We start from the raw sequence: 23686 nt of genomic DNA on the forward strand, positions 1-23686 counted from the left end.
TGTTGTGTGCTTGAATGAATCAGACTATTTGAAAACGATGGTTGATTTTGTGAGGTTCAGAGTGATATTGTCACTGACCTACCGCATGATTTAATGGGCAGATATAGACGATATGATTTCATAATGCTATTATGCTAAATAATGCAGATAAATTAAGAACTAGAACTACGATTAGATATTAATATGACCGATATGATATTCTATGTTGTGACGCACAGTTCCAACTATTTCCAGTTTCAATTGCAGTTCCAGTATTTTTTTAATAAGATAGGAATGATTTTATTAGATATGCTCATTCTCAAACGTTATTCACCAAGAAATATTTGTTTCCTTATTAGGCTTCGTCGAGAATTGCTTTTGAGGAGAAGTGTAACATCCGGTCGGAAGGCAGCTTTTGCTGCTCGACCACCACGATTATGTTTCCGGTTGGTTTTAGCAGTTCTTTCGGCAAGTACGTCGTGACCTGCGGTCCTACAACTGGCCAGTAGCGTCCCAGATTAAAACCGTTGATAAAGATGAATCCCTGGAGCGTGAGAAGCAAATAGTATTGAGGTTTTCTTTTCAAAAAGAATTACTAATCAAAACATACCTTGCCCCAGCCATCCATGTTAATGTATGTGTCGCGAATTTCGGAAGCCGGAATGTCAAAGACAGCCTTCAGCACAATCGGTCCATGTACGGCCATTCCACGCCCGTTAGCTCCAGTACCATCGGTAACGGTATCGATGAACTGCTGCACCTTGGTGTAATCATCGAAGGGATATCCAGTGATTTTCCACTGCTCCAGTGCCATCGTGTACGGTTCGGCAAACGTTTGAATGGTGACATTACCCAAAATACCCTAGCACAGAAAAAAGAAAAAATCGGTTTTGGCAATTTCAGAAGTAGAACGATCACTAGCGCTACATGACATTTACCTTGTAGTCGTCGAGGATGTCAAAATTAATACGTCCCTGGTTCTCAACCAGAATAGCCAACTCCGAACCGTAACCAGCTGTTATGGGGAGTGTATCGATAGCGTTCTCTCTAGCCAAAGTACCCGCAAGGAACTACAAAGAATAGACAATGAGAGTTAAAACGAACAATGCTCACCATTGGCTTGAAAGGTGAATGTGGTACCTGGTTTAGATACACCTGCGCTCTATCGTGCAAACCGTTGATAGTGAGCATGTTGGGGTCACGTGTCAGCTTCGGGAGGGTCGTTTCGTACAGCACGAAACCAGAGTTCTGGTTCAGCGCTTCGAACGTGAGTAGGCGACCCCCATTGTTCGGTGCTTCCACACCGAGCACTGTACGTCCGCGCTCGGAAAGAATCGAATCAACGACGGTTAGCGGGAATGCTTCAAGCGTCATCTTGGGCGCGGGATCCGGAATCGGCAAGACGGCGAGTGGAAGGTACTGGAGAAATTGAAAGACATTGTATTGGTATACGGGTTTCAGTTACAATTGTCTGAAATCCTCTACTTACCTCTCCAATAATGTCCCGGAAGATGGTGTACTTCATGGTGGGATCTCCGGCTTCGTCCATGGGTGCATCATAATCGTACGAGGTAATATCGGCCATATACTTGCCCAGTCCCCAATCGTTGGCACCGGCCCAGAAACCAAAGTTGGTTCCTCCGAAGTACATGTAGAAATCGACGTTCCAACCATCGCGCAACATCTTGCGTAGTGTAGCGGCAAGCGGTTGTGCGGGACGGCGTTGATTCGACTCCTGCCAGTGCGTAAGCCAACCGGTGTAGAACTCGGTGTTGACCAACGGCCCTTTCGGTTGGTAAGAGCGCACCTTAGCAGCATGCGTATCAACCTCCTCGTCTGTCATCAGTCCAAAATCGGTCGTAATAAATACGTCTTTAATCTGACCACAGCCTATCTCATCGTCATAAGGACGATCGACCGTGAACAGTACCGCCTTTCCTTGTACGTAGCGATCGGTTTCCTGCTTCAGGAAGTTTAGGTACGGCTTGTCACATTTGCCGAACGCACCGTACTCGTTTTCGATTTGCACCATAATGATGGGACCACCGTTACCATACATGTACGGCTTCATCAGGCTCATCAGCTCACCGTACCACTTGCGGACTTCCTCCATGTAGTTGACATCGCTGGTACGCACGGCAATGCCGGGGTATTTATTGAACAGCCAGTACGGTAGACCACCCTGAAGGAAATAGTAAGCAACGGTTACTTAAGATTCTACCCATATGCCGATCTTTACTGAACACCCTTCTTACATTATCAATCTCAGCACAGATGTACGGCCCAGGACGCAGGATCACGTATAGGTCCTCCTCGATAGCTGCCTCAATAATATCGGTAATGTTCGCGATACCTTCCCAGTTGTACACTCCGTCACGGGGATTGTGCAGCGACCACTGAACGTAAAGATCGACCGCATTCAAACCACCGGCACGTAATGTGCGGAGCTTGGTACGCCATGTTTCGGGTAATGCACGGAAGTAGTGGAAAGATCCCGCTACATACCGGAAGTCCTTACCGTCCATCACGAACGTGTCCCGTTCATAGTCGATCGTAAAGGATCGTTCAGCCTGGATAAGGTGGAATAGAAAGAAAGCGAATTCAATTCACCACATTTTATGAACAGTGAAAAGAGTTGTCGATCAACGAGCACCATTTCTCAGTGCAACTGTACTAACGTTACCTTGACCAGACCAGCAAAGGCCACACACAACACCAGAACGATGCAATTTCGAAGCCACATCGTTGCAACAACAACTTGCTAAAACACACTGATTTAACCCTCGGCACCACCGTGTGTTTGGTTCGGCAGTCAGCGAAAAACTGATCATGCGATATAGCGCGGCTCGTTACAACATCTCGCTACCTTTTATGTACGATGTACGGTCGGGCGTTTATCATTGCACCTACACATAAGCTTGCGGGGACGTATTTATGTCATCAAAACCTGGTGTTAAGGTGGTCCGGTATTTGCCAACGTTATGCCGAAGTGTGCCACCGATAACACAAGGACGAGTGAATCCTTGTGCTAATTCGATGTCAGAATGGCAAACACGTTTGCAGCATGGGAATTTACATTTTAATCATAGTTCCTATTAAATACATTGCGCGCTCCATGAAGCGTGTTCCCATGGAACCTCACATGATCACAACGGAAATGGATGCGATAAGACGAGTATCGAGAAGCTCCCAATCTATCTAGGGATGCTATTGCTCTTCTTCGATAAGATTGTACGTTAATAGTCTGTCCGTGTGGGAAATCTTACATCTTCTCTGTCGTCACCGTCGTCATCGCTCTGCAACCCGAACACGAGCCCTAGCGTTAGGGCCAGGACAACAACTAGCACAACACCACAAATGCCAAGTAGCTTCGTACGGCGGATCATCGTACTGATTTGTTTGATCCGTTCACACAGGTAATTCGGACAAGACTGCTAGGGTGCTTAATCTGGCCATAAGCTTTTTAGTATCTGATACGGATAGACATGTCCTTTTTGGGATGATAATACGTTGGGTGAGTTTACAAGTGCTTAGGGTTGTAGATAGATTATTCTTACCCGCCATTCGTTTTCATATGGGTATTAGATGAGATTGATTGAAATTGAATGTATAATCAATCTGATCCCCTATCATTGAACCGATTAGAAATTTAATTTAATAAAGGCAAATCATATGGGTTCTCTAACGAAGCGGAAATTAAAGCAATAGAAATAGGGATTGGGATGAGTTTTAATGTCAAGTACATTGGAGAATCAATCACAAAATTTTAAAGCCCACAAATAACGACAAAAGAAATACAATAAACTGAAAGCTTCTAAATGTAAAGACCATCGAACATTTATCGTGTGTTTGAAATTGTTTTCTATAGTTTAATGTAGCTATTAAAGAAAAATTCTAAATGCACAGCATAAATCCAACATATTCCAAAAACACTACCATCCATTTAAATCGAACCGTGCAGACCTTCAAATGTTTTACGCACACAACGAACGATCGAACCGCGCGGAGTTCCCAACTGGCAAAGTTACTCTGAGATCCACCGAGAGCGCTATGGTAAAGTAACTCACACTTGTCCGATTTGTTCGAACAACATTCGCTTACGTTAGAAATGAAATGTTTTCCTTTGTAGTACATACAATTTTGCAAAGATACATATTTTCTTGAGGCCTTTCTGTTTATTTGTCTTTTAGTGGGGTCTTTTCCAAATTTGTTTGCAGTTTAAACGTGAAGGTAAGGATGCTTGGCTTCACTACATTTTACATTACATTAAATTTTTAAGACATTTAATTAATGGCGACTAATTAAGAGCTAATTTATTAAAAGTATATAAAATCAGCACCATTATGGTTACATCCTCCAATAAAAGAATTCCAATGTATATTTGCAATTAAATAAAAGCAAGTTGGAAAATAACATGAAGCATATAGTCACCCTGTAAAATTACATTTACCCTTATAGTGCTCGGGGGTTTATGATGAGCGTTGCTTTTGTATTGGAGTAAAGCATACAGAGCGTTCGGGGGTTGCGTATGCTCTTTCGTTTGCGCTTGCTAGAAACATCCGCAACACGGCAAGCAACCTCACTCACACTCACGCGCAGTCACTTTCCGAGCTCGCAACAGTACGGACGTGTTGTGCGTGGCTCTTGTAAAACCGATCGGACCAGCATAGCGAACGGAAGCGCTGACAAGAATACAACGGGGGTAGAATAAACGTTCAAGAATATTACAAATATTTCACGCCTAGCACGCCAACAATACATTTGTGTGGTGTGTTCATTTCCATAAGCGAAATGCGAGTGATGCCGCGCTAAGATAGCAACACTCTCGGTGCGTATCGTCTCGGAACCTTCCCGTTCCATCGCTTCTTCGCGTGACCATCCCACCCTCCGTGTGCGAGATATAGCTCAATTTCAACCCCCCCTGTGTTTGTAAAGTGCGTGAACGTTGTCCTGCTTCGTTGTAGCGTGTTTGTTTAGCGATTGATTGATTACAATTTATTCTACCGTTCGTAAGATAGTGGAGAAAATCATAAAAAAAACGTATCAGACGCAGGGGAGTGGTGAGTGTATTGGCATGCGTTGGTATGGGTGAAGATTCCGTAGAGGAAATGCGGTTTGCCGCTGTGGCGCATTCCGATAGAAGAACGAGCGGTTCTTATCAGTGTGTCTGTCGGTCGGTGCAAGTGAAGAAGAACGTGTAATTTTGGTGGTTCAAAAGTCCAAAAGTGTTGACCCTTCCCAGACGGTACCACCCCTTGTGCCCTCTGCATGCCTTTACACGTAACGTACAGAGACATCAAAGCGAGCGTTCTGAGGGTGGTTCTAGTGTGTGCACGGGGTAGCGCAAATTGTTCATACGATACACCCCATCAGGGTAGTGCAGAGCGCACCCCACGACGACGACGACTGATTACGTCAACGTTTATTCGAGAAAAAAGCGTGCGTAGCGTTGTAGAAAGAAAAGAAGAAAAAAAAGATACGAACAAACCCACACAAATACATAAGCGTTACCGATCGTCGTTCTAGGGGTGATCTTCGCGCGCGCGAACACGCCAACCTCGAGAAACGATCGCGCAGAACGGAGACCCCACTGAGATGCTGTGTAGTGTGTGGCCTGCGCTCATATCCATATTCGCATTGCTAATTTATGATTCGTTTCGATGTTTCTTCTAATTTTCCAAATTCCATTTTAGCGCACCACGAGCAGCTTTCTAGCGACAGAACCCCGTGTCGTGTGGGTGCTTTAATTCATTAGCCAAAATTTTGCTTTCAGCATCCCACCGGAACAAGCGCGGGAGAGAAAGTGTCAAGAAGAAAGTGGCATTCCAACGGGGAGATCCCAAAGCAAATCAAGTAATCAAGTGCAACCAAGTGCTAGTGTGCTAGTGTGTGTGTGTGCGTGTGTTGAAAGCAGAAAACAGATAAGATTGGCATTTTTTACACCCTGCCCACCCGGAAAAAAAAGAAGCTTACAAAATTTAGTGAAATTCCGTGCTGATTTGTGTGTACGCACGTAAAGAAAGGCGTGCACAAGTGTAATCACTTGAAACCGAGTGCGTGTGTTTTGTTTAGGGAAAGTACAGCCGGAGGCGGCAACAGGAGCAGCACGACGCGACAACATGATACACGTAGGTGACAATACCTGGAACCTGAAGGTCTACATTACCGACCTTCAGGTGCAGAAAACGCTGCGTGTCCGGGGCGATCTGCACATCGGCGGTGTAATGCTGCGTCTGGTCGATCCAGGTACGTAGCTATCATGGGGTTTTATATATATAGGGTGAAACGGAACGATCTACACCGAAACCGGACCTTTGCAATAGAGGTGTCTGGGAGGAAAAAAAGAAAATCAGTTCGCGAAAGTAAGGCGAAACAATCTTACACTCTCCGCAGCAAGTGTTGCTGCTAGTGTCGATCGACCGATCGAGAGATCGGGGTGGTTGTGAAGGTTTTTGCAGGGTAGAGACTGCATTCATCTCAATACAGTGAGGTGTGTTTGACCCATTGGAATGCGCTTTTACACCTCGATAGGGCACGGACAGTGGGAAATAATGGAAGATATTTGCAAATTTATCGCTGGTGGAATAACCTTGGAGTTTTCTACTATGAGTCTTTAAACCAACTGTTATTACGATGTTATGTTATTGGTTTTTAGTTTGATTTAGTTGATCACTAACGATTCATGGTTGATTCAGATAAAATTCTTTCCTATTAATTATGGCAAATAATGCTGAATGCGCAACTTTAAAATCTCACTCTGGAAATATTAATATTAGAAGTTTTCATTCCTGATTCTGGTACAACAATTGCCAATCATCTCATCTTCATTTGGGCCATGGCGCAAAGGTTAAAATGTTACGAATTTGATTGTAGTTTGGAACGAGGCAAGTGGACACAAAAACTCAAACCCAACCTCTAATTCAACGCCACAAGAGATTGTGGAAGGTTCGTGCATTAATGTCTATTTGCACTTAACCCAGAGTTAATTAACGTTACGGCAAAGCCGATAAGATGTGAAACCGGGGGCAAAAAAGTGCAACACTTCATTTTGTTCGTGCATTACTTCTGCATCAACATTCTACCGTTCGGTTGTGTGGTGTGTGCCCAAGGTTTTCGCTGTTTGTGTGTGCGTGTATATGTTTTTTTCGTGTTGGTGGTTTACGGCGTTGAGTTTGCGATTTTCTTGGGGATGAATATACGGTGGAGACGGTCAGCGGCAAACCCGTTCCCGCCGTGTGGAATGCCGTCAGCCGCTGCACAAACAAAAACACAACCACCACACCAGCAAACGTGGAGATTGACCAGTGCAAAACGCAACAGAAATGCAGAGTTCCTCGATGTAGCAGGGGTCCGTTGCCAATGGATAATATTTTCGCAGCGAAGCAGCGAAGGGAATGTCCGGGGCACGCGTTCGCACTCAAATCTCAGCTCTGGCTCTCTTTCTTCGCGTGATTTTGCAGTCGATGAAGGCAAAGATTCACGTGAGAGGTAGTAGCTCGCGTAACAAATCGTATTACCGGATGTATTGCCCCACCGGAACCGGCAGGGCCGGATGTGTGGATATGTGCAGCTGAGATGTGACTCACCGGACAAAAATAATTATTTGGCCATCATCCAACTTACGGAGGATTGCTTGCGTCACCATGTTGGACTTTCGCGTTGCGGAACGTTTACCTTCACACAGTTCGAAAGGGATATAAGCTTTGGAGGCGGGGGGGGGGGGGGGGGAGGGAGAGAGGAGTGCCGGATGTTGCTTTCTTATTGTTCTTTCTTCCCATTATTGTGTGGACGTTGTTTTGCATTCGGTATCTCCTTGAAGGTGATCTCAATCGACCGATCGCTTTCGCTCATCTTTCACGCACCTTTATTTACATTCTACCGCCTCCCCGGGAAAGGAAAAGAAAGTGTTTGACTCCTAGGGGCAGGGTAATTTACCATTGCCGTTGAAACGGGTGCTTGGTGCTTGGTACAGTGGATCCTCCGGATGGTAAGCGACTGTAGTGTGTTCGTGTGCGATTGGGGCAGTGTAACGTTTTCGATAGTTATTAATAGAATATTTTCATTTATTGAGCAGAGCGTTCGAGGGCAAGTTATGCTGCACGCCAAAGGGAGCGACAGATAGAGTGAGAGGGATGAGAAAGACACCGTATGTGCGACTGTTTCATGCAGACAGATTGATCGTCTCGATCTTTTAAAAGATGCTGAAGGACGCTGCTTCACTAGCAACCCTACTGTCTGATCTTTAGTTAATGTTTTCGAGTTGCGCGTGAAGACACACAGGACCTGCGGCTGCCTACACAAAGATCAACAATCCATCTGTCAACAACTATAACAACACGTACAACGTACACTGGGCCACAGGTTCAAAGCGACGCGGCAGCACGTACCGTGCGCGCGGGTGTGCAGTAGTAATTCGAGATACTACACTACAAAAGGCACCTAAACTGATGACGCAGCAGTTAAGCGAACGGTAGCCAAACACTGGATGCGTACACCGCGAGTGAATCGAATCGGCAACACCACCTCAATGGAAACGGCGCGAGCACGCACACCGACGATCGGGGAATCGACGAGATAAACAACAGCGCGATCATCGCGTTGAAGCGTAGAAACACACAATCCGCAGGAGAACACCAACACCACCGATCGATGCCGCGTACCGACGAAAGATTTATCTTCTTCCAAGGCGGTTCGGCGTGTGTAGTTGTGTTGGCGATGATACGCGCTGTACATCGTGGAAGAGCTCCACGTACTGCTTAATAAACCGCTAAAAGGCACAAGTCTTCATACACCTGATTAAGACGCGATACGCTATCGAACAATGGTCTAAGTATTAAGAAGTGTTATAGAAGAAGGTTAATATGGAAAGAACTGCAATAACTGTTGGAACGGAAAATTTAAATAAATAGCATTATTATGTTGCTATTTGTTAGCTTACAATCTATTTGCTTTAGCTTTAAAAAAACGGAAAGTAATACGCTGTGCAATTGTACACATGTTGGGGTTTTTGCTTTTGCTATAACCGACTTGTTATGATCATCACCATGCCGTACCGATGTGGTCTTATTCTTTGCTCCATCTTATCCATACATCCCCAGTATGTGGCTCTTTCTCTCTCCTACCATTTGCTCGATCGCAGACTCCAAAGGTACCGTTTTCATGCGCCGCACGCTTACCATATAAGGAACTCGTCCTTGGTTTCATTTTAAGCTGTCCGTGTGTCTCCGGTTCCGCCATGAAGTAGCGTGTGGTGCGTGATCATGCTGCAATGGCACACGGCAGCATCAACAACCGCGTCCCAAAAGCACAGGGTGTTTCGGTGATCACCGTTTATCCCAAAAACAGTCGTGTCAAGGAGGTTCGTACGGTTTGCGGCCGCGGCGGCACAGTGTATACGGAGCGCGTAAATTCTAATGCACTGCTTCCGCGCAAGTCTTCTACCGACTCGTGAAGCATTAACCCACAGCACACATGGTGTTTAATATTTTGTTTACGAATATACGCAGACCATTTCCTCCAACGGCAATGGCAGATGGGTATGGTGGCGGATGTCGGATACGAATGTAAAACAAAACACACATCAACAACTTGTTCCCACCTTCCCCATTCATTTCCGTACCGATCTCGTCATGCATCTGGTCGCTGGTTTCTGTGCTGTACCGTCGACGAAGGAAATCACGGTTCCTAAATCATTTCAAACGACTGACAGACGCGATATGATGGGACGGGACGGTTCACGCAATATACTGTCGCGCACACGCACACGCCCTTACGAGCATAAGTTGGATGATGATGATCGTAAGACCTTGTCGTAGTCTGCTGTCCCATCGGTGCGTAACTGGCTTCACGTTAAGCTAATGGTACTGGTACGACTGCACGTATGTATATACACACCTTGGGCAACAGCGCGCCCACAAGGCCCAACGAATGGTTTGCGCGAAGAGCTGAGAAAGCGTACATGCATACAACCACACACGCGCACACAGAGATCATCTCAGTAGTGGCCCACTCCGGGAAAGGAAGTTCCGCAGACGGTTCCGATTGCCGATCATGAGAAGAAACCCCGATGGTGCAACTATTCCATTGAGCAGTCGAACAAACTCTCGCCCTTCCTTCCATTCTACTCGTTCGCCTTCGCTTCTAGCTCGTTTTAATCAGAACTCCTTGAAGGTGATGATCTAATGGCGGATGCGTACACACAGTGTTGGTCAGTGTAGTACCCGAACAGGAGGGCAACGAGCAGTAGTCGATTTAATCGTATTTGCTTCATTTACATTCGTCGATCGGTCGTGTTTATTTATGTTAAATTGATGGTGGACAATCGCGATATCGTAAACTGTAGACGACAGCGTATTGTGTAAAAGGCGGGTAAAGGCCTGTACATATTGAGGCAAGATCGATCATCAACTAGCCTTGGTACTTGGTACCCAACTGTTTATAGAATGATGTATTTTAGAATATTCTAAGCATTTAATGTAGTAGTTGGTACATACTAACGATTATCTAAAGATGAACAACAGGATGAAGGTTTTTTTAAGTAACATTAATTATTTTGCATAAACTTGAAAAATGTGTGTAAAAATCTTCATGTCAGTAGCAGTTTCAGGATGATTTCTTTTCTCTTTACCATCTCTAACGTGTTAACATCCATTAAAAACACGCTATTGGCACAAACGACACTGTGCAGCGGGGGTATACTATGGCCACATGTGTTCTAATTTTTCCCCTTTTTCAAGCACCGACGATGATGTTCTCTTGCAAAAGGAACACGACGTTTCTGGTAGCAGCAGCTGGATGTACTTCAGTCCGGGTGTGAATTGTAAAAAAAGCACGAGCGAGGGCGGCACTTCAGCCTAACCACCGTCAACAAACTTCTCTGCTTCGGCTTCTTTGCGTCCCGTGCGACAAGCTGCACAATTCTTTCATACGGATGGCATTTATACGTCCAATCGTGACAGCTGCTGCGTTGCTGAACCCTGACCAGACGTTAGGGCCGATCGCGTACGCAAGGGATACTCACACCACACAACAAACGGTGGCATTCAAAACACGGTATCGTGCCGACCCTGATTCCCACTTTCCAGCCTCTTTAATGGTTTGTCGTTTGTCGGTCGGTATGATAAAATTCTTTTCGCACATACCGCACACGTACGGGTGGAATTAACGCGGTTCCCGGTTCCTTCTGCGTCACCAAGGGGCGTCGACTGGGCGTAGCGTTAGATGCCACAGTGCGATAAGTTCCATACCGACCGCGAACAGCAGTAAGCGTCACCAACATTGACATTGAATTCCACCAACATGCACAAGTTGGCAGACTGTAGCCTAGTTTCGGGTTCGCAATTGGATTCTTTGTTTGATTACTGCTAACGTTCAGGGTGGTTCTCTCAATTGGAGAAAAAGGGGTGGGAAATCAAACGAAAGCATTGAGCGACACTAAAGGTAGACGAAGAAAGCCTGAAGGAGGAGTACTATCTACTTCCAGTAGATAGTTCCCGCTTGCTGGAGTAGAAAAAAAACCAAACACACACGAAATGACACTTTTACTGTCATTCCACTCGGGGGTGTGTGATATTTTATCGCTTTCTGGGTGGGGGCGCTCGTTTTTTCTGGGATAACCTTCGAACCGGTTGGGCATTTGATGAAGGTAGGGAATAGATTTCCAATACCGTTCGGAAGGAAGCGGGTTAATTTCCTGTCGCAAAGCCGAGGTTATGGTGTGTAAATGGAGCGATTAATAGGCTGCTAATGGAGCAATCAATAGTTGTTGACCATGTACGAAAGGATTCGTCTACTTCAGCCGTGGGCTAGTGATTCAGTTCGAACTGGTAGTATGTGAAAATCTCGAAACTATAATACACTTTCATTGATTAGCTTTGGATTGCATTTATTACAAATTAGTTTACTGAGTACACTTTTATTAGTGTTCCCGATGATAATCCTGTTGGGACACTAGTGAGCTGCCATAAAATTCTAATTAAATTTCTATCAAACTAGCCACAACACCAATGATGTACAAAGCGCAATAAATTAATTTGCTCACTCCTTTCACCCAAACTTCTGCTCGAGCGTTTTTTGTCTGTTCGAACATTTTTCACGCTAGAAAAAAAAAATCCCTCGAGAACACGCTCAAGTTCGCTTGGTGCACTATTTATAGCACCAGCAGCAAACAGCGCAAGCACACATAGATGCATAAACGATCCGCCCTGCGAACACAACGCCAATGTTTTCGAAAAACAATCGTCTTCCCTTGTCACCTCACACCTCCAAACCATACGCCACCCTAATGGGGGATAAGGGAAGCATAATTTTTCCCTCTGCGCACAGTGATTCGGATTCTCATAAATTTGTGGCAGGATCACTTTTTATAGCGCCAACCCGACACATAGCTCCGGTCGCATCGATCGTAAATTGTATCAGTTGGCAACACTGTCGGCAACTTTCCCCGGGCGTAAGCCCTTTTTGCCAGATTCCAGCGAAAAGAATTGTAATCTGGCACCGCCCGGGGAGGATGTCATTACTGCCGGCATCGGAAGATGCGAGGTGAGGGGTTGTGGTTTTAGAGAGGATGATATTTTTACGAAATCTGAATCCATCAAGTACTTGAGATGAGTTGCACAGTGATCGCGATCTTTCTGTCGAAAGCCACACATCTTGAGTTGTGTTTTTTTGTCTATGATCACGGATAGATCACTATATAGATTCCCAAGAAAACAAGGCAATTTAAACCCGCATCCTACTCTTACGGTTTCACAAATTGTCCTCAAAATAGCTGACCAAATGCTGCAGGTCCAGTTGGGTATTGATGCCGTAGAAGAGATCGTTCGAGTGGTTGCACAAATTTTCAAATCAACCCAAATGAAACCCGTAGCTGCACATCCCAAATCACTTTCGGGCTGAAAAGGAAATGGGAAACCGAGTCGTAATGAATTGCTCAGATCGCAAACTGCCAGCAGATGGTTTTGCCTAGGGATTTGCCCTCTCAGCTGGGTAGACAAAGTATTGCTGTTTGGAATGGATGGAAAAAGGTCTCGCCTGACAGTGGGATGGTTTAAATTACGACCCAATGTTGCGGTACGCATCCTCAGGAAGAGAAAGTACCGCCCAGGGTATATGCACATTACATTAAATCAAGCGAAAGTTGTTCCACATTTGAGTCTGTATGTGTGGATGCGTTCGACGGCATTATGTTCTACTTTGTAAGGAACGCGTTCAATGCGCATCCATTAATTGTATGTCCTTTTGTTACATTTTATCTGTTGCAGAGATAAATGACAGAGGGAAGCGAAATCCCAAGCTGTCACGAGCTTAAGCATTGAAGTGGTACAATGTTTAACAATTTAATCACCATGATTGTTCCGGTTTGCTTGTCCAAGGTTTTCCAGGCCGTTCTGGAACGCTTCATCAGATTAGCATTGTTTACATTGCTTATCATTGCAAATATATTTTTATTCGTATCGCGTGTTTCCTGTGTTCGATCGTCGAACAGAGTTGTTATTGATAAATTTGCGAAAGGTAAGCATCACCTTTCGTGAATAATTTCAAGCTCAAACATAGCAGAAAATAAATATTTTCTTCACTTTCTTTGCGCGATATTAAACAACCAGTTCTTGAAGAAGACTCCATTAACAATGGAACTCTTTCTTGCGCCATGTTACTATTATGTCACTAACTTCAGCTTCTTGAATGCTTTCCACTTCCAGAAAACCCGAAAGATTGGTCAGACCACGCACTCTGGTGGCCGGCCCGGAACCAATGGTTAACGCGCACCAAGTCAACCCTCGACCAGGTGGGTCTACATGCGGACGCCGTCCTGCACTTCACACCAATGCACAAAACGTTGCGAGTTCAGGTAAGTTCCGTATCCAGAAATGGAATCATTTTACCAGCTTTTCATCACATGCGTACATTCCTATTCAAACTGCTTGGACACGCGCCTTGAACGTGCCCTCAAGATATACAGACTTAAATCGATTCCATTCTACTGGAATAGCTTAATTGGCCAATTGGGTTCGAAGCTTCCGGTGCACCATGTAGGAAAAGCAAAGAACCAAATAATGGCAACACATTTGTTGGTCAACGAGCGATTACTTTTCGGCTACTTCTTTGAACGTTCGTGGTTTGTTTTTTTTTGTTTTGTTTTCGGCCATCCTCTTGCAAATGAACAACTCTCGATCGGCAAACAGATGCTCGTTGTTATTTGACTACCAAAACTGTTGTCCCAATCTGTTACGGTGTCGTATCGTATAGAGCCGTTGGGATGTTTCGCCTATTTTGATCTTCACACATCCCACATGATCCTACGCTTGAACTCCGTGATTCGAACAGTGACAGCAATACGACGAGAGCGGGTTGTGAAACCCAGGCCCCAGCATCGTCTTGTCGCTTCAGCCAGCACTCCAAAAGCACAGCACATCGAAGACATCACTAAAAATATGAAGAGACCGATCGGTTTCTAGCGTACCCTAGGTCCGCCATTTTTATTGCCTATTGACCTTTTCGGGGTCTGACAGAAAAAAAACTGTAACGAGCACGTGCTACTAACAATCTTCGTCTTCGCACTCCACCAATATGTGCGTGGATGTGTATGTGCGGTTTGCTGTTACTGAGATGGTCCGCAAGATCATAACGGATGACGGGGTATCACCGGTGACACGGTCTCCCCCTTCCCAAAAGAAGGCCGTGTGTTGGCGGGCGTATCGAACGACCAGCTCGCCAACGCTGACCATCGCGATCACTTGCGATCGTACAGCGGCTTATTTTTAGGTATGAGAGACTAAACCGAAACAAACCGAACCAATCGACGACTGGTATTCACAGGTCCGTGTTCCGTTCCGTTGCACACGCGATTGTTACCGGGTGTAGGTTTAGCTGTGGGGGTTGTTCGCGTAACGCAAATGCATTAGCATACGAAAAAAAGGAGGTTAAAATATACCGTACCACTTTGGCTAGGCACAACTAATGAACGCAGCTTGGGCGATGTCGTTTCCGATGGGTGGAGAATCCGGAGTCCACGGATCCACGGGGCGAGTTTTGCCAAGTGCATGGCACACCACAACGAAGTTGTCAATCGCTGTAATCCCTCCGTAAAGAGGTACACCCTGGCATAACTCTACCACCTCCAGTGGACATTCCAGCGAAAGATTCATTAATCTTGACCGGGGACACCTTGCGATCCGGTCGCCCGAAGAGTTGCAACGAATGGCGTTGAACCAATCGGTTCTAGTTGGCCAATTCGTCGCCTTATTTTTCGCGTGGGTTACTGGCACGTTACGTAGACGACACGGGCGTACGGGGGACCTGATTATGTATGGATATTTTAGAATGTTAAACGACTTCTTCAGTGATCGTGCTGGAAATGTCAAGCAGAGCGTGTGGTCGTTAATCCAATTTTGGTTAGTACGATGACGTATTGCCATCAAAAGTGATCAACACTTTCGTCTCTATTGCCATGCTAGTGTTAGTAGCATCCGGTCGTACCACTAGACTGCACTAGATCGGAATTCCTGCAATCATACACTGACTCCTTCTAGTCCCTACCAACCGGATTGTTCAAGGTTTTAATCACCTCTCTAGAACATACAAAAACACTCCTGCCACGATTGGAAGGGGGAACGAACACCTACGACAGCGATGACGACGAGCACCTGCTGTTGGTGAGTTGGTAGCGTCCAGAACAAATGATTAAACCTGGCCACGGGCCAACTGTTTGCAATGAGTGCGTTTGCGCACCTAACGTAGGTAACTAGTGCCGGTACAATTCTACCATTTGATAGCAAACAGTAAAAATGGGAAAACTTTCTTCACCCGGTTCCGTTCCGAGTGGTCTGTAGATAGTGCAACCAGGGTACAGGCCAAACACGGTAGTAGTGGCAAAGGAAGGGAAACTAAAACTGTCGCGCCACAAAGTGGATACTTGACATTTGACGAAGGGCGTCGAAAAGCGGTTCGGGTTTAAGTAGGCGACAATATTGCAACAGTGTTGTGAGAGCAGTTGTGGTGGCCTTCTTTTACGGCGTTGGAACCAAAATGGCAGGCAACGTGGATTTAACGCGCACTAGCCGTGTATCAGAACCATATCTCGATCCATGCTTCGCTGTAGTGTATTTACTCTCTTTATCAGTAGAGTAAACCAACCGTCGGCATTAATTCGTGCTTGTCTCTGTGTACCTCAGTTTTTAACTTTACCCATTCCCTTTTTACCCTACGCATATGGCGTATGTCTCAAGCGATTGTTAACTGTTAATGCTGGAGGTTAATGGTAAATCAAGAGGTAAGCTAAGGTATTAAGGTCAGCTTGTATCGAGACATGCAGACACACACAGACATAGAATAAAACATCGTTTGAGAACGTTAACGACGACTAATAAAGTGTATTTATTTATTTACACCATAACTCTACCAAATAAGGCAATATTCCGTATTCTTGTTGAATTGCTTTGCTTCTTGATAGTTTTATACTTTTTGCCTTCTTGAGAAACATAGTCATTTCTAGTCTAGTGTTATCATGACACGGAAGAGGGAACAAAATATTGCATGACACACACAATCCACTGCTCGACAAAGAAAGCTTTTTGATCGTGTTTTTTTTGCATGATTCATACCATCATAATGGATGGACAAACATAAACCGATTCATAGACATGACTCATGGAAATCGACAACCCTACGGAGATGGGAGGTACAACGATAATAGCCAAGCGCCTTTCAAATTGTGATTCGTTTTGTCCACAAAACCTCGTGTTATGAACGTGTCGAAGCATTATTTGCTTTACCACAAACTGTCCGATAAAAGCCTAATATTCCGTTAAAATGCTAACCCGTGTCACAAGCGCCACAACTGGACACACTAAAAGCTGTTCAACGATGAAGCTGTGAATGAGCAGACAACCATTTTCAACGCCCTGAAACAATTTATCGTAACCCATCGCTTATGGGACTGTTGATTAATTATTCGGTTTGCTTAGTAACTTGCCAGCGGTTTGCAACATGACATCAGTAGTGTGGCCAGCTAAAGATTTGCTCCGCTTTGGGAGTTGTGAACGGGTCCATTTTTGCACGCGCCCATAACCTCTTTTGGAAGACATCCAAATGGTGCTCGGTTGGTCACGATTCACAAAGCGATGTGGAGACGCGGGAGGATTATTTTTTTTCCAAGATAACGAAAACATTCTTGTTGCTTCGCGATACAAACGAAGAACCGGGGTCGGTTTGGAAAACAAATTCAAATGCTCCACTGAAACAACGGAAAGTATTTGTGTGTTTACGGTGATGCTGGATAACAGACAATTTAAGAGAAAAACTGGGTCGTTCAGACGCGAGACCACACGATCCTGCACACGTCCCCACACGACTGTACGTACTGCGAGTAGTAAGAATTTGTTTGTTTCCATTACCCAGTTGATGGCCGGCAGCGATTAAATCAATGGAAAGGGCTGTGATTTTGTGCGCATCAAAAATTTAAATTCTCTCGAAAGACATCTTTCGCGCGCGCTGCCTGCGATGGCTGGCGGTTCGTCCCCCAAGGAAGTGAAAGCGCGTGCATAGGGTTAATTTAAGCGGTTGGACTGCGTAATGAATCTTAATTGAAATGTGTAACCAACATGTCCACTTTTGTTTGGCGTGTTGGGTATCATTGTCACGTTCACTGTTCGCTTGGGAATGCATTAGCATCATTATGTGGCTGTGGGGACGAAATTAATAGCTCCAGAGGGAACATCAGTTCAAGGTTCTTATTAGTCGCAGTGGTTTTATGGTTTATGGCACTTTGTTAACAATTGTCCGAGTATAACACTAATAATGTAACATCCGTATATTTGTTTTCTTCCCCACTCCACAGATGCCGGATCTGCGATATTTAGATTGCCGAGTGGATTTCTCGATCAAGACATTCGGTGCAGTTGTGGCACTATGCAAGGATCTGGGCATTAGACACCCGGAGGAGCTATCTTTATGCAAACCTCTGGAACCGATGCATTTGAAGAAGAACTACGCCGATTTGGCCAAAAAGAAGATACCGATCGAACAGAATGGGAACGGGCGCGACTACATTCATCTGCCTCCGGACACAAACACCTTCATCCCGGTGGCCGCACAAAACCTAAACGGCAGCAATGGAAGTCTGGACGGACCGGTCAATCATGGCCCATTTTCGTGTGCTCCCGTACCGAACTCGCACTTTTCCACACCGAAACCGGCCCTACAAAGCACTCCGATCAGTTCGCCGACTGGTGTAAGTAACGATACTTTCGCCTTATTTTAAGACAACGTTTAATGTTCAATTTGTCTCCATTTTAGACACTGCGACACGGACACGGCTCGGGTTTCAGTGAGTCGTCGTCCAGCATCGGCGATACGACAGATAGTTTGGCATACAGTCCTTGTGCACCGAGCCCCGAAGCTCGGTCTCGCTTGTTGAAGCCGAAATCACTGGTCGAACGGGCACGCATGAACATCGGTTGGCTTGATTCGTCCCTGTCCATCATGGAGCAGGGTATCCGGGAGTTTGAGACGCTCTGTCTCCGTTTCAAGTACTACACGTTCTTTGACCTGAACCCCAAGTACGACCAGGTGCGCATCAATCAGCTGTACGAGCAGGCCAAGTGGCAGCTGCTGAACGAGGAGATCGACTGTACCGAGGAGGAGATGCTGATGTTCGGTGCTCTGCAGCTGCAGGTGAACAAACAAAACGAAGTACCGCAGGCCGACTCCGGTATCGATACCTCCAGCCTGGACAATGCGGCTGACGACGATGTGGATGCGGCACTGCGCGAACTGCAAATCACGCTCGAAGGACCAAGCAATGGTGTGAACGCAGGCGACATTACGCATATTCCGGAGCTAACCGACTATTTGCGCTTTTTGAAGTACGTTTCGATAGACGCAAAGGCGGAAAATAATCAAACTAATCGAAATAATACACTTTTTATTTTAGACCAAAAAAGTTCACCCTGAAGGGTTACAAGCGTTACTGGTTCACGTACAAGGATCTACATCTGCATCTGTACAAATCGCGTGAAGATTCACGCTCGAACGGTCCACCCCAGGTGACGATCAATCTGCGCGGTTGCGAGGTAACGCCCGAGGTAAATTTGGCGCAGAAGAAATTCAACATCAAGCTGGAGGTTCCGCTGGAACAGAGCATTAACAGCGAAATGTGGATCCGGTGTGACAATGAGGAACAGTACGCCAAGTGGATGGCTGCGTGTCGGCTCGCCTCGAAGGGTCGATCGCTTGCCGACAGCTCGTACGACAGTGAGGTGGCCAGCATTCGGTCATTCCTGAGCATGCAGAAACCGGCACAGGTATCCGCGATCAACATTAACCCGACCGAAATCGACCCGAACGAGTATCTCGCTCCACGGTACGTGAAGAAGCTGAAGAACAAAGCCATGCACCGTATGCTGGAGGCACACGCGAACGTGAAGGATCTGCCGCTGGTTGAGGCGAAGCTGAGCTACATCCGGGCATGGCAAAGTTTGCCCGAGTTCGGTGTGACACTGTTCGTGATCAAGTTCGATGGCCACAAGAAGGAGGAGCTGCTCGGTGTGGCTAGCAATCGTATCATGAAGATGGACATTGCGACCGGCGATCATCTCAAGACGTGGCGATACAACACCATGAAGGTAGGCCATCGATAAATGGGGTTGTGAGATAAACGAGGGAAACTGAAGCTTATATCCTCCTCCCTCTGTTTTGCAGGCCTGGAACGTGAACTGGGAAATTCGGTGCATGATGGTACAGTTCCAGAATGAAACGGTCGTGTTCTCCTGCCTGTCGGCGGACTGTAAAGTGATACACGAGTTCATCGGTGGTTACATCTTCATGTCGATGCGTTCGAAGGAAACGAACCAAACGCTCAACGAGGAACTATTCCACAAGCTAACGGGTGGATGGAACTGAAGGAGATCAGAATAGACCCCTTCTTCCAAAAAACACAGTATCAGCTCCAACGATGCTTCGGAATGATTTCACTTGTTTCGTGTATCAATTCACGTTCGTTTTTTACTTCTTGTTGTACTGTACATAACATTAGCGGTAGCGTTTAGTTTACTGTAATCGTACCCATCCTTCCCAATCCCCTAGGAAGATTGGCGACATCTAGTGCGATGTTGTTTTATTTTTCGTCAATTTTATGTTTAACCTGCTGTTTTTAATCGTAGCTTAATGCCCCCCAATTTGCGTTGTGGCATCGTAATCGCCGTGTCTCTTTTTACAATAGCGCGTTTGTTGTTTCCCAAACCCAATTTCTGTGCAGAAGCAGAAGCAAAACCAATTCAATTTAGATACGCAATGTTGAAGGGCCGACGGTGTTGGGTGCCCTCTGACTAGCACGGCAATTCTTAGGAAAACTATCGAAAGTAACATGAATGAGCAAGAAGCGAAAACAATCAGATGCCTTACTTATTAGTAATTAGAACGATTTGAAAGTATTTGAACGGGGCACGACGGCGTATAAGCAAACCCAGCAGCTCCAAGCGTGACGGGAAGTTAGTTTTAAACTTGTGGCAATCGTACGGATAGCTTACCGGGGATAACCATAATTTGTCTTCCCCTTTTTCTGGCGCACGCTGATCAATTAGTGCCCGAACAACAAAACAAGGTGCCTATGCAGTAGAATGTTTACAAACTGTAGTGGGTCGATTGCACGTGTTATCATCATGCAAATGCTTTTGCAAACGTTCGTACCGCAACCACGACGGTTGTTTGTTTCTTTTTTTTAGTAATATTTCTGGTAATTGAGTTGTACCGGCCCATATTTAGTCGATTTTAATCGCTATTGTGCGAGTTAACATACAAAATACTAGGAAATCAAAGTCTTGCGATATAATACCCCGAAAAATGATACCATGTCCTTATCCACGCTACTTAACCAACTCTCACGGGTGTTGTGACTGTAATAGAGAGCAAAACTTACGCATGATTCGTGGTGAAATGATTTCAAAACTTACACTAGCACAAACTAATACGCCACCAAACGCCTCTGTGGATATGGACGGATGGACATCACCGACAACCGTACGTGTTTGCGGTGGGCGTACTCTTTTTTATGTATTCGTTTTTCGTCGGCAAACATGTTAGGACTAATTTTACTGTTGTACTGAAGTAATAAATTCGATTAACAATTAATAATGACCCAAGCGAACGATTTTATTGTATGTCACCAAACGTTTGGAAACGTCTTCCGAGCACGGAAAAGTATGGCGAGCGATTCTCCTCGTTGTGATCGTCAGTTGATAAAAACGCGCCAGCAGCACTTAATACCCTAGTTTCTAGCTTACACGTTGCGTTCATCAACTTAAACAACGACCGTACCTGTTGTCGGTAATATGACTTGCAGTACACAAACGTTTTCAATGCTGTATAAACAAGGAACCTGTATGATTTGCAGAATCGCAGTGTTAGAATGGTTTATATTTACTTACGAGGGCTGTTGTCGCGTTGCATCTTAACAGTTTTGGTGTTCAATTTTCTCTTCTTCGTTTTTGGTGGTTGAGTTTGATCTACAAACAATATACATAGATTGATTATTTTACTTAAAACGCAGCATTATCCAAGTCTCACCTTCGGTTGACGGAGCGCCATCCGGATCCACAGTGTATGTAACTACTTCCTCAGTTAGCGAATCGGAATCATCTGGAAAATGTGAGGAAAGTTAACCCCGGCGTACAGAGGTTGTGAGGTGGTTCGCTATGCCTTACCACTTTCCTGCGACATTTTGTTCCGAAGCTGTTGGCGAATGAAATTTCTTGCTGTGAATTGTACGAATTGTAGCAACTGACCAGCGCGCGCAAACCGTATTTCGAAGAACTAGCGAGGAAACTGCCGTCAAATATGAATCGAGCAAACCGTTTGTCAAATGACATGGGTGAGAAGTTTTTTGACAGAACGATTGTGATCAAAATGCTTTGAGAACGGTGTGTAGTTCAAAGTATTCAATTGTGCAGATTATTTAACTCGTGGAATCATATTTAACTCGTGGAAAAACAAAAGGGAGCACATGAGTAAATAATCCGGAAACAAAAGAAGGAAAAATAGCTTCCCTTATTATTGTGCGATGGCATGAAAAGTTTGCCAATCCCTGATATTATTTTAGTTTCTCAAATTTTCCGCTAGTGGGCGCTTCAGAGCGTTCGACCATTTTAAACTGACCGTTGTCATACGCTCTTGAATTTGTGTTCAAAATTAAATAAACTTTTAATCGAATGATTAAATGTACTATATCCACTTCACCTTAAGTGTAATATTCACGAATACATAAAAAATGTGATATTCGCACTACTGTTGTACAAGCGAAAAAAAAAATCCCGTTTGTTAGCAGAACCCGAGGATTTTATTTATCCATATTGATGTTACAGACGACAAGATGGTAAAACAACTATGCAAACCGCCATTCTAAAAGCCAGCGCCGATGCTTATAATTGATGAAGTGTCATTGTTTGCGTGCTAGGGCGCTTGGTAACGGAATGGAGTGTAGGTGCGAACCAAAAACAGGCTAACCAATCCGACCGGAATGTGCAACGCGAAATCATCGTTTGCGCTCTAGCATGTTCCTGTGCGCCCATTCTAAGCGGCAGGCCGATTGATGCCTGGTGGGCGATAATTCGTGCTGATGACACGCCTGAAACAGATGGGACCGTGTGTTGGAATTAGTGTGGTACGTTTTTACTACAGCGACACCATCTTGGGAGCAGAGGAAAGGAGCACCGGATGAAGCGTGCAGATCTCATCGTCATGTTCCCGTAGTGAAGGATGCATTTGGAGGAGTTTGGTTTAATTACACTCGATTTGCGGCAGGAATGGCCCAGCTAAGGATGGCACCCGGCGACCGTTTGGGGTTGACGCGTGGAAAGAAGAACCGGGTCGCTTCTTTCGTTTGTTCGACATCATCGATCAGCGGAACATCCAGGCTATCCTTAGTGAGCATCATATCTAGATGGTAGTACACGATAAAGCATTAAAAATCCGCTTGCCAAAAACCGTCTTTCGTCTCTCAGTTGGTACATACTTTTGTACCTGTTTACCGTCCTCTTCTCCAATGGTTCGCCCATCCCGAGATCGGTAAAGGAACTTGGAGTTCTGTAAAAGACTGCCAAGAAACACATTCTCAACATACTGTAACGAAAAATGTTCACCATGCGATGGAAACTTACAAAGCTTCGGAGCTTCAAACTGATCCTCGGCTATCATTCGTTCGACCTCTTCCTCATTTCTTCCACGCAGCCAATCTGTAAGGTGGTAAAAATGCTGACATAAATGCCTTCTACGGCTTATACAGGCACGAACCTTTGTAAAGATTGGCACCATCCGGGTACGATTCCACCAAACACATGAACCAAAACAGTTGGAAGGCAGCCAGCCACAGAAAGCGTTTGCTGACCTCCATCGTAGAACGATGGCCAGCCAGTTTGATTGGGTTTGACACACCTGATACTACAAGAAACGTACAACAAACAAGCACACACACGCTCTCTCGCTCTCTCTCTCTCTGTTAGCACGCACTAGGGTGCTCTTAGCACAAGAACTTGACTCACTTTCAGCGAGCGACTAATTGCTCCAGCCAGGGTCAAAAGGATACTAAACGCTTCCTGTCTGAGTGAACTCTTCTTAAATAGCAAAACGACAATGTATCGCACTTTGTTCCGGTCTGGTGTGTGGGATTCCTACGTAAGCCCGAATAACGATTGTTTCCATCCGCGTCATAACAGGC

The 23686-nt window shown here is 45.3% G+C and overlaps 4 protein-coding genes and 1 long non-coding RNA gene across 11 annotated transcripts; 2 read left to right on the forward strand and 3 right to left on the reverse strand.

Moving 5' to 3' along the window:
* Window positions 1–240: 240 nt before the first annotated feature.
* Window positions 241–8065, reverse strand: LOC125764237 (beta-galactosidase-like). Of its 3 annotated transcripts, none has more exons than XM_049428244.1 (7): window positions 7915–8065; window positions 2235–2549; window positions 1469–2161; window positions 1120–1398; window positions 918–1049; window positions 590–841; window positions 241–523 (listed from the first exon to the last, which is right to left on the reverse strand). In XM_049428244.1, exons 1-7 carry the CDS (start codon window positions 7915–7917, stop codon window positions 335–337), a joined length of 1863 nt encoding a protein of 620 aa, XP_049284201.1. In that variant the 5' UTR covers window positions 7918–8065; the 3' UTR covers window positions 241–334. The 3 variants fall into 3 exon arrangements, with proteins under 3 accessions (XP_049284201.1, XP_049284199.1, XP_049284200.1); XM_049428242.1 differs by lacking the exon at window positions 7915–8065 and adding an exon at window positions 3246–3710; XM_049428243.1 differs by lacking the exon at window positions 7915–8065 and adding an exon at window positions 2663–2827.
* Window positions 4556–21116, forward strand: LOC125764234 (unc-112-related protein-like). 5 transcript variants are annotated; one of them, XM_049428236.1, is made up of 7 exons: window positions 4556–4681; window positions 5673–6225; window positions 13680–13828; window positions 17816–18208; window positions 18274–18842; window positions 18911–19601; window positions 19678–21116. In XM_049428236.1, exons 2-7 carry the CDS (start codon window positions 6099–6101, stop codon window positions 19876–19878), a joined length of 2130 nt encoding a protein of 709 aa, XP_049284193.1. In that variant the 5' UTR covers window positions 4556–4681; window positions 5673–6098; the 3' UTR covers window positions 19879–21116. The 5 variants fall into 5 exon arrangements, with proteins under 5 accessions (XP_049284193.1, XP_049284197.1, XP_049284195.1 ...); XM_049428240.1 differs by having other exon boundaries at window positions 4557–4681; window positions 5753–6225; XM_049428238.1 differs by lacking the exon at window positions 4556–4681 and adding an exon at window positions 4703–4807.
* On the forward strand, window positions 7864–8808 carry LOC125764242 (uncharacterized). Its single transcript, XR_007418444.1, has 2 exons — window positions 7864–7966; window positions 8054–8808. It is a non-coding gene; the product is annotated as an uncharacterized LOC125764242 (long non-coding RNA).
* Window positions 21095–21894, reverse strand: LOC125764241 (uncharacterized). The gene is made up of 4 exons (XM_049428249.1): window positions 21678–21894; window positions 21541–21612; window positions 21402–21479; window positions 21095–21335 (listed from the first exon to the last, which is right to left on the reverse strand). The coding sequence occupies exons 1-4, from the start codon at window positions 21691–21693 to the stop codon at window positions 21127–21129; spliced, it is 375 nt and encodes a 124-aa protein (XP_049284206.1). The 5' UTR covers window positions 21694–21894; the 3' UTR covers window positions 21095–21126.
* Window positions 21895–22286: 392 nt separating this feature from the next.
* LOC125764240 (uncharacterized) lies at window positions 22287–23559 on the reverse strand. The gene is made up of 5 exons (XM_049428248.1): window positions 23263–23559; window positions 23130–23204; window positions 22985–23065; window positions 22758–22908; window positions 22287–22597 (listed from the first exon to the last, which is right to left on the reverse strand). The coding sequence occupies exons 1-5, from the start codon at window positions 23360–23362 to the stop codon at window positions 22543–22545; spliced, it is 462 nt and encodes a 153-aa protein (XP_049284205.1). The 5' UTR covers window positions 23363–23559; the 3' UTR covers window positions 22287–22542.
* Window positions 23560–23686: the final 127 nt, after the last annotated feature.

Source organism: Anopheles funestus, chromosome 2RL (genome assembly GCF_943734845.2).
Source record: "Anopheles funestus chromosome 2RL, idAnoFuneDA-416_04, whole genome shotgun sequence".
Taxonomy (NCBI): Eukaryota; Metazoa; Arthropoda; class Insecta; order Diptera; family Culicidae; genus Anopheles; species Anopheles funestus.

What these genes read in the sequence shown, in the direction of transcription:
- LOC125764234 (XM_049428236.1), top strand. Translation starts at nt 6,099, where the DNA reads ATGATACACGTAGGTGACAATACCTGGAACCTGAAGGTCTACATTACC. An exon ending in GCTGCGTCTGGTCGATCCAG is followed by an intron (nt 6,226 to 13,679) that starts GTACGTAGCTAT and finishes TTCCACTTCCAG; the next exon opens with AAAACCCGAAAGATTGGTCA. An exon ending in CGATCAGTTCGCCGACTGGT is followed by an intron (nt 18,209 to 18,273) that starts GTAAGTAACGAT and finishes TCTCCATTTTAG; the next exon opens with ACACTGCGACACGGACACGG.
- LOC125764240 (XM_049428248.1), bottom strand. Translation starts at nt 23,362, where the DNA reads ATGGAGGTCAGCAAACGCTTTCTGTGGCTGGCTGCCTTCCAACTGTTT. An exon ending in TGGTGCCAATCTTTACAAAG is followed by an intron (nt 23,205 to 23,262) that starts GTTCGTGCCTGT and finishes ACCACCTTACAG; the next exon opens with ATTGGCTGCGTGGAAGAAAT. An exon ending in GTTTGAAGCTCCGAAGCTTT is followed by an intron (nt 23,066 to 23,129) that starts GTAAGTTTCCAT and finishes GTTTCTTGGCAG; the next exon opens with TCTTTTACAGAACTCCAAGT.
- LOC125764237 (XM_049428242.1), bottom strand. Translation starts at nt 3,365, where the DNA reads ATGATCCGCCGTACGAAGCTACTTGGCATTTGTGGTGTTGTGCTAGTT. An exon ending in ACGGTGACGACAGAGAAGAT is followed by an intron (nt 2,550 to 3,245) that starts GTAAGATTTCCC and finishes CACCTTATCCAG; the next exon opens with GCTGAACGATCCTTTACGAT. An exon ending in ACATGGATGGCTGGGGCAAG is followed by an intron (nt 524 to 589) that starts GTATGTTTTGAT and finishes CTCACGCTCCAG; the next exon opens with GGATTCATCTTTATCAACGG.
- LOC125764241 (XM_049428249.1), bottom strand. An exon ending in TGGCGCTCCGTCAACCGAAG is followed by an intron (nt 21,480 to 21,540) that starts GTGAGACTTGGA and finishes TATTGTTTGTAG; the next exon opens with ATCAAACTCAACCACCAAAA. An exon ending in GCAACGCGACAACAGCCCTC is followed by an intron (nt 21,336 to 21,401) that starts GTAAGTAAATAT and finishes TTGTTTATACAG; the next exon opens with CATTGAAAACGTTTGTGTAC.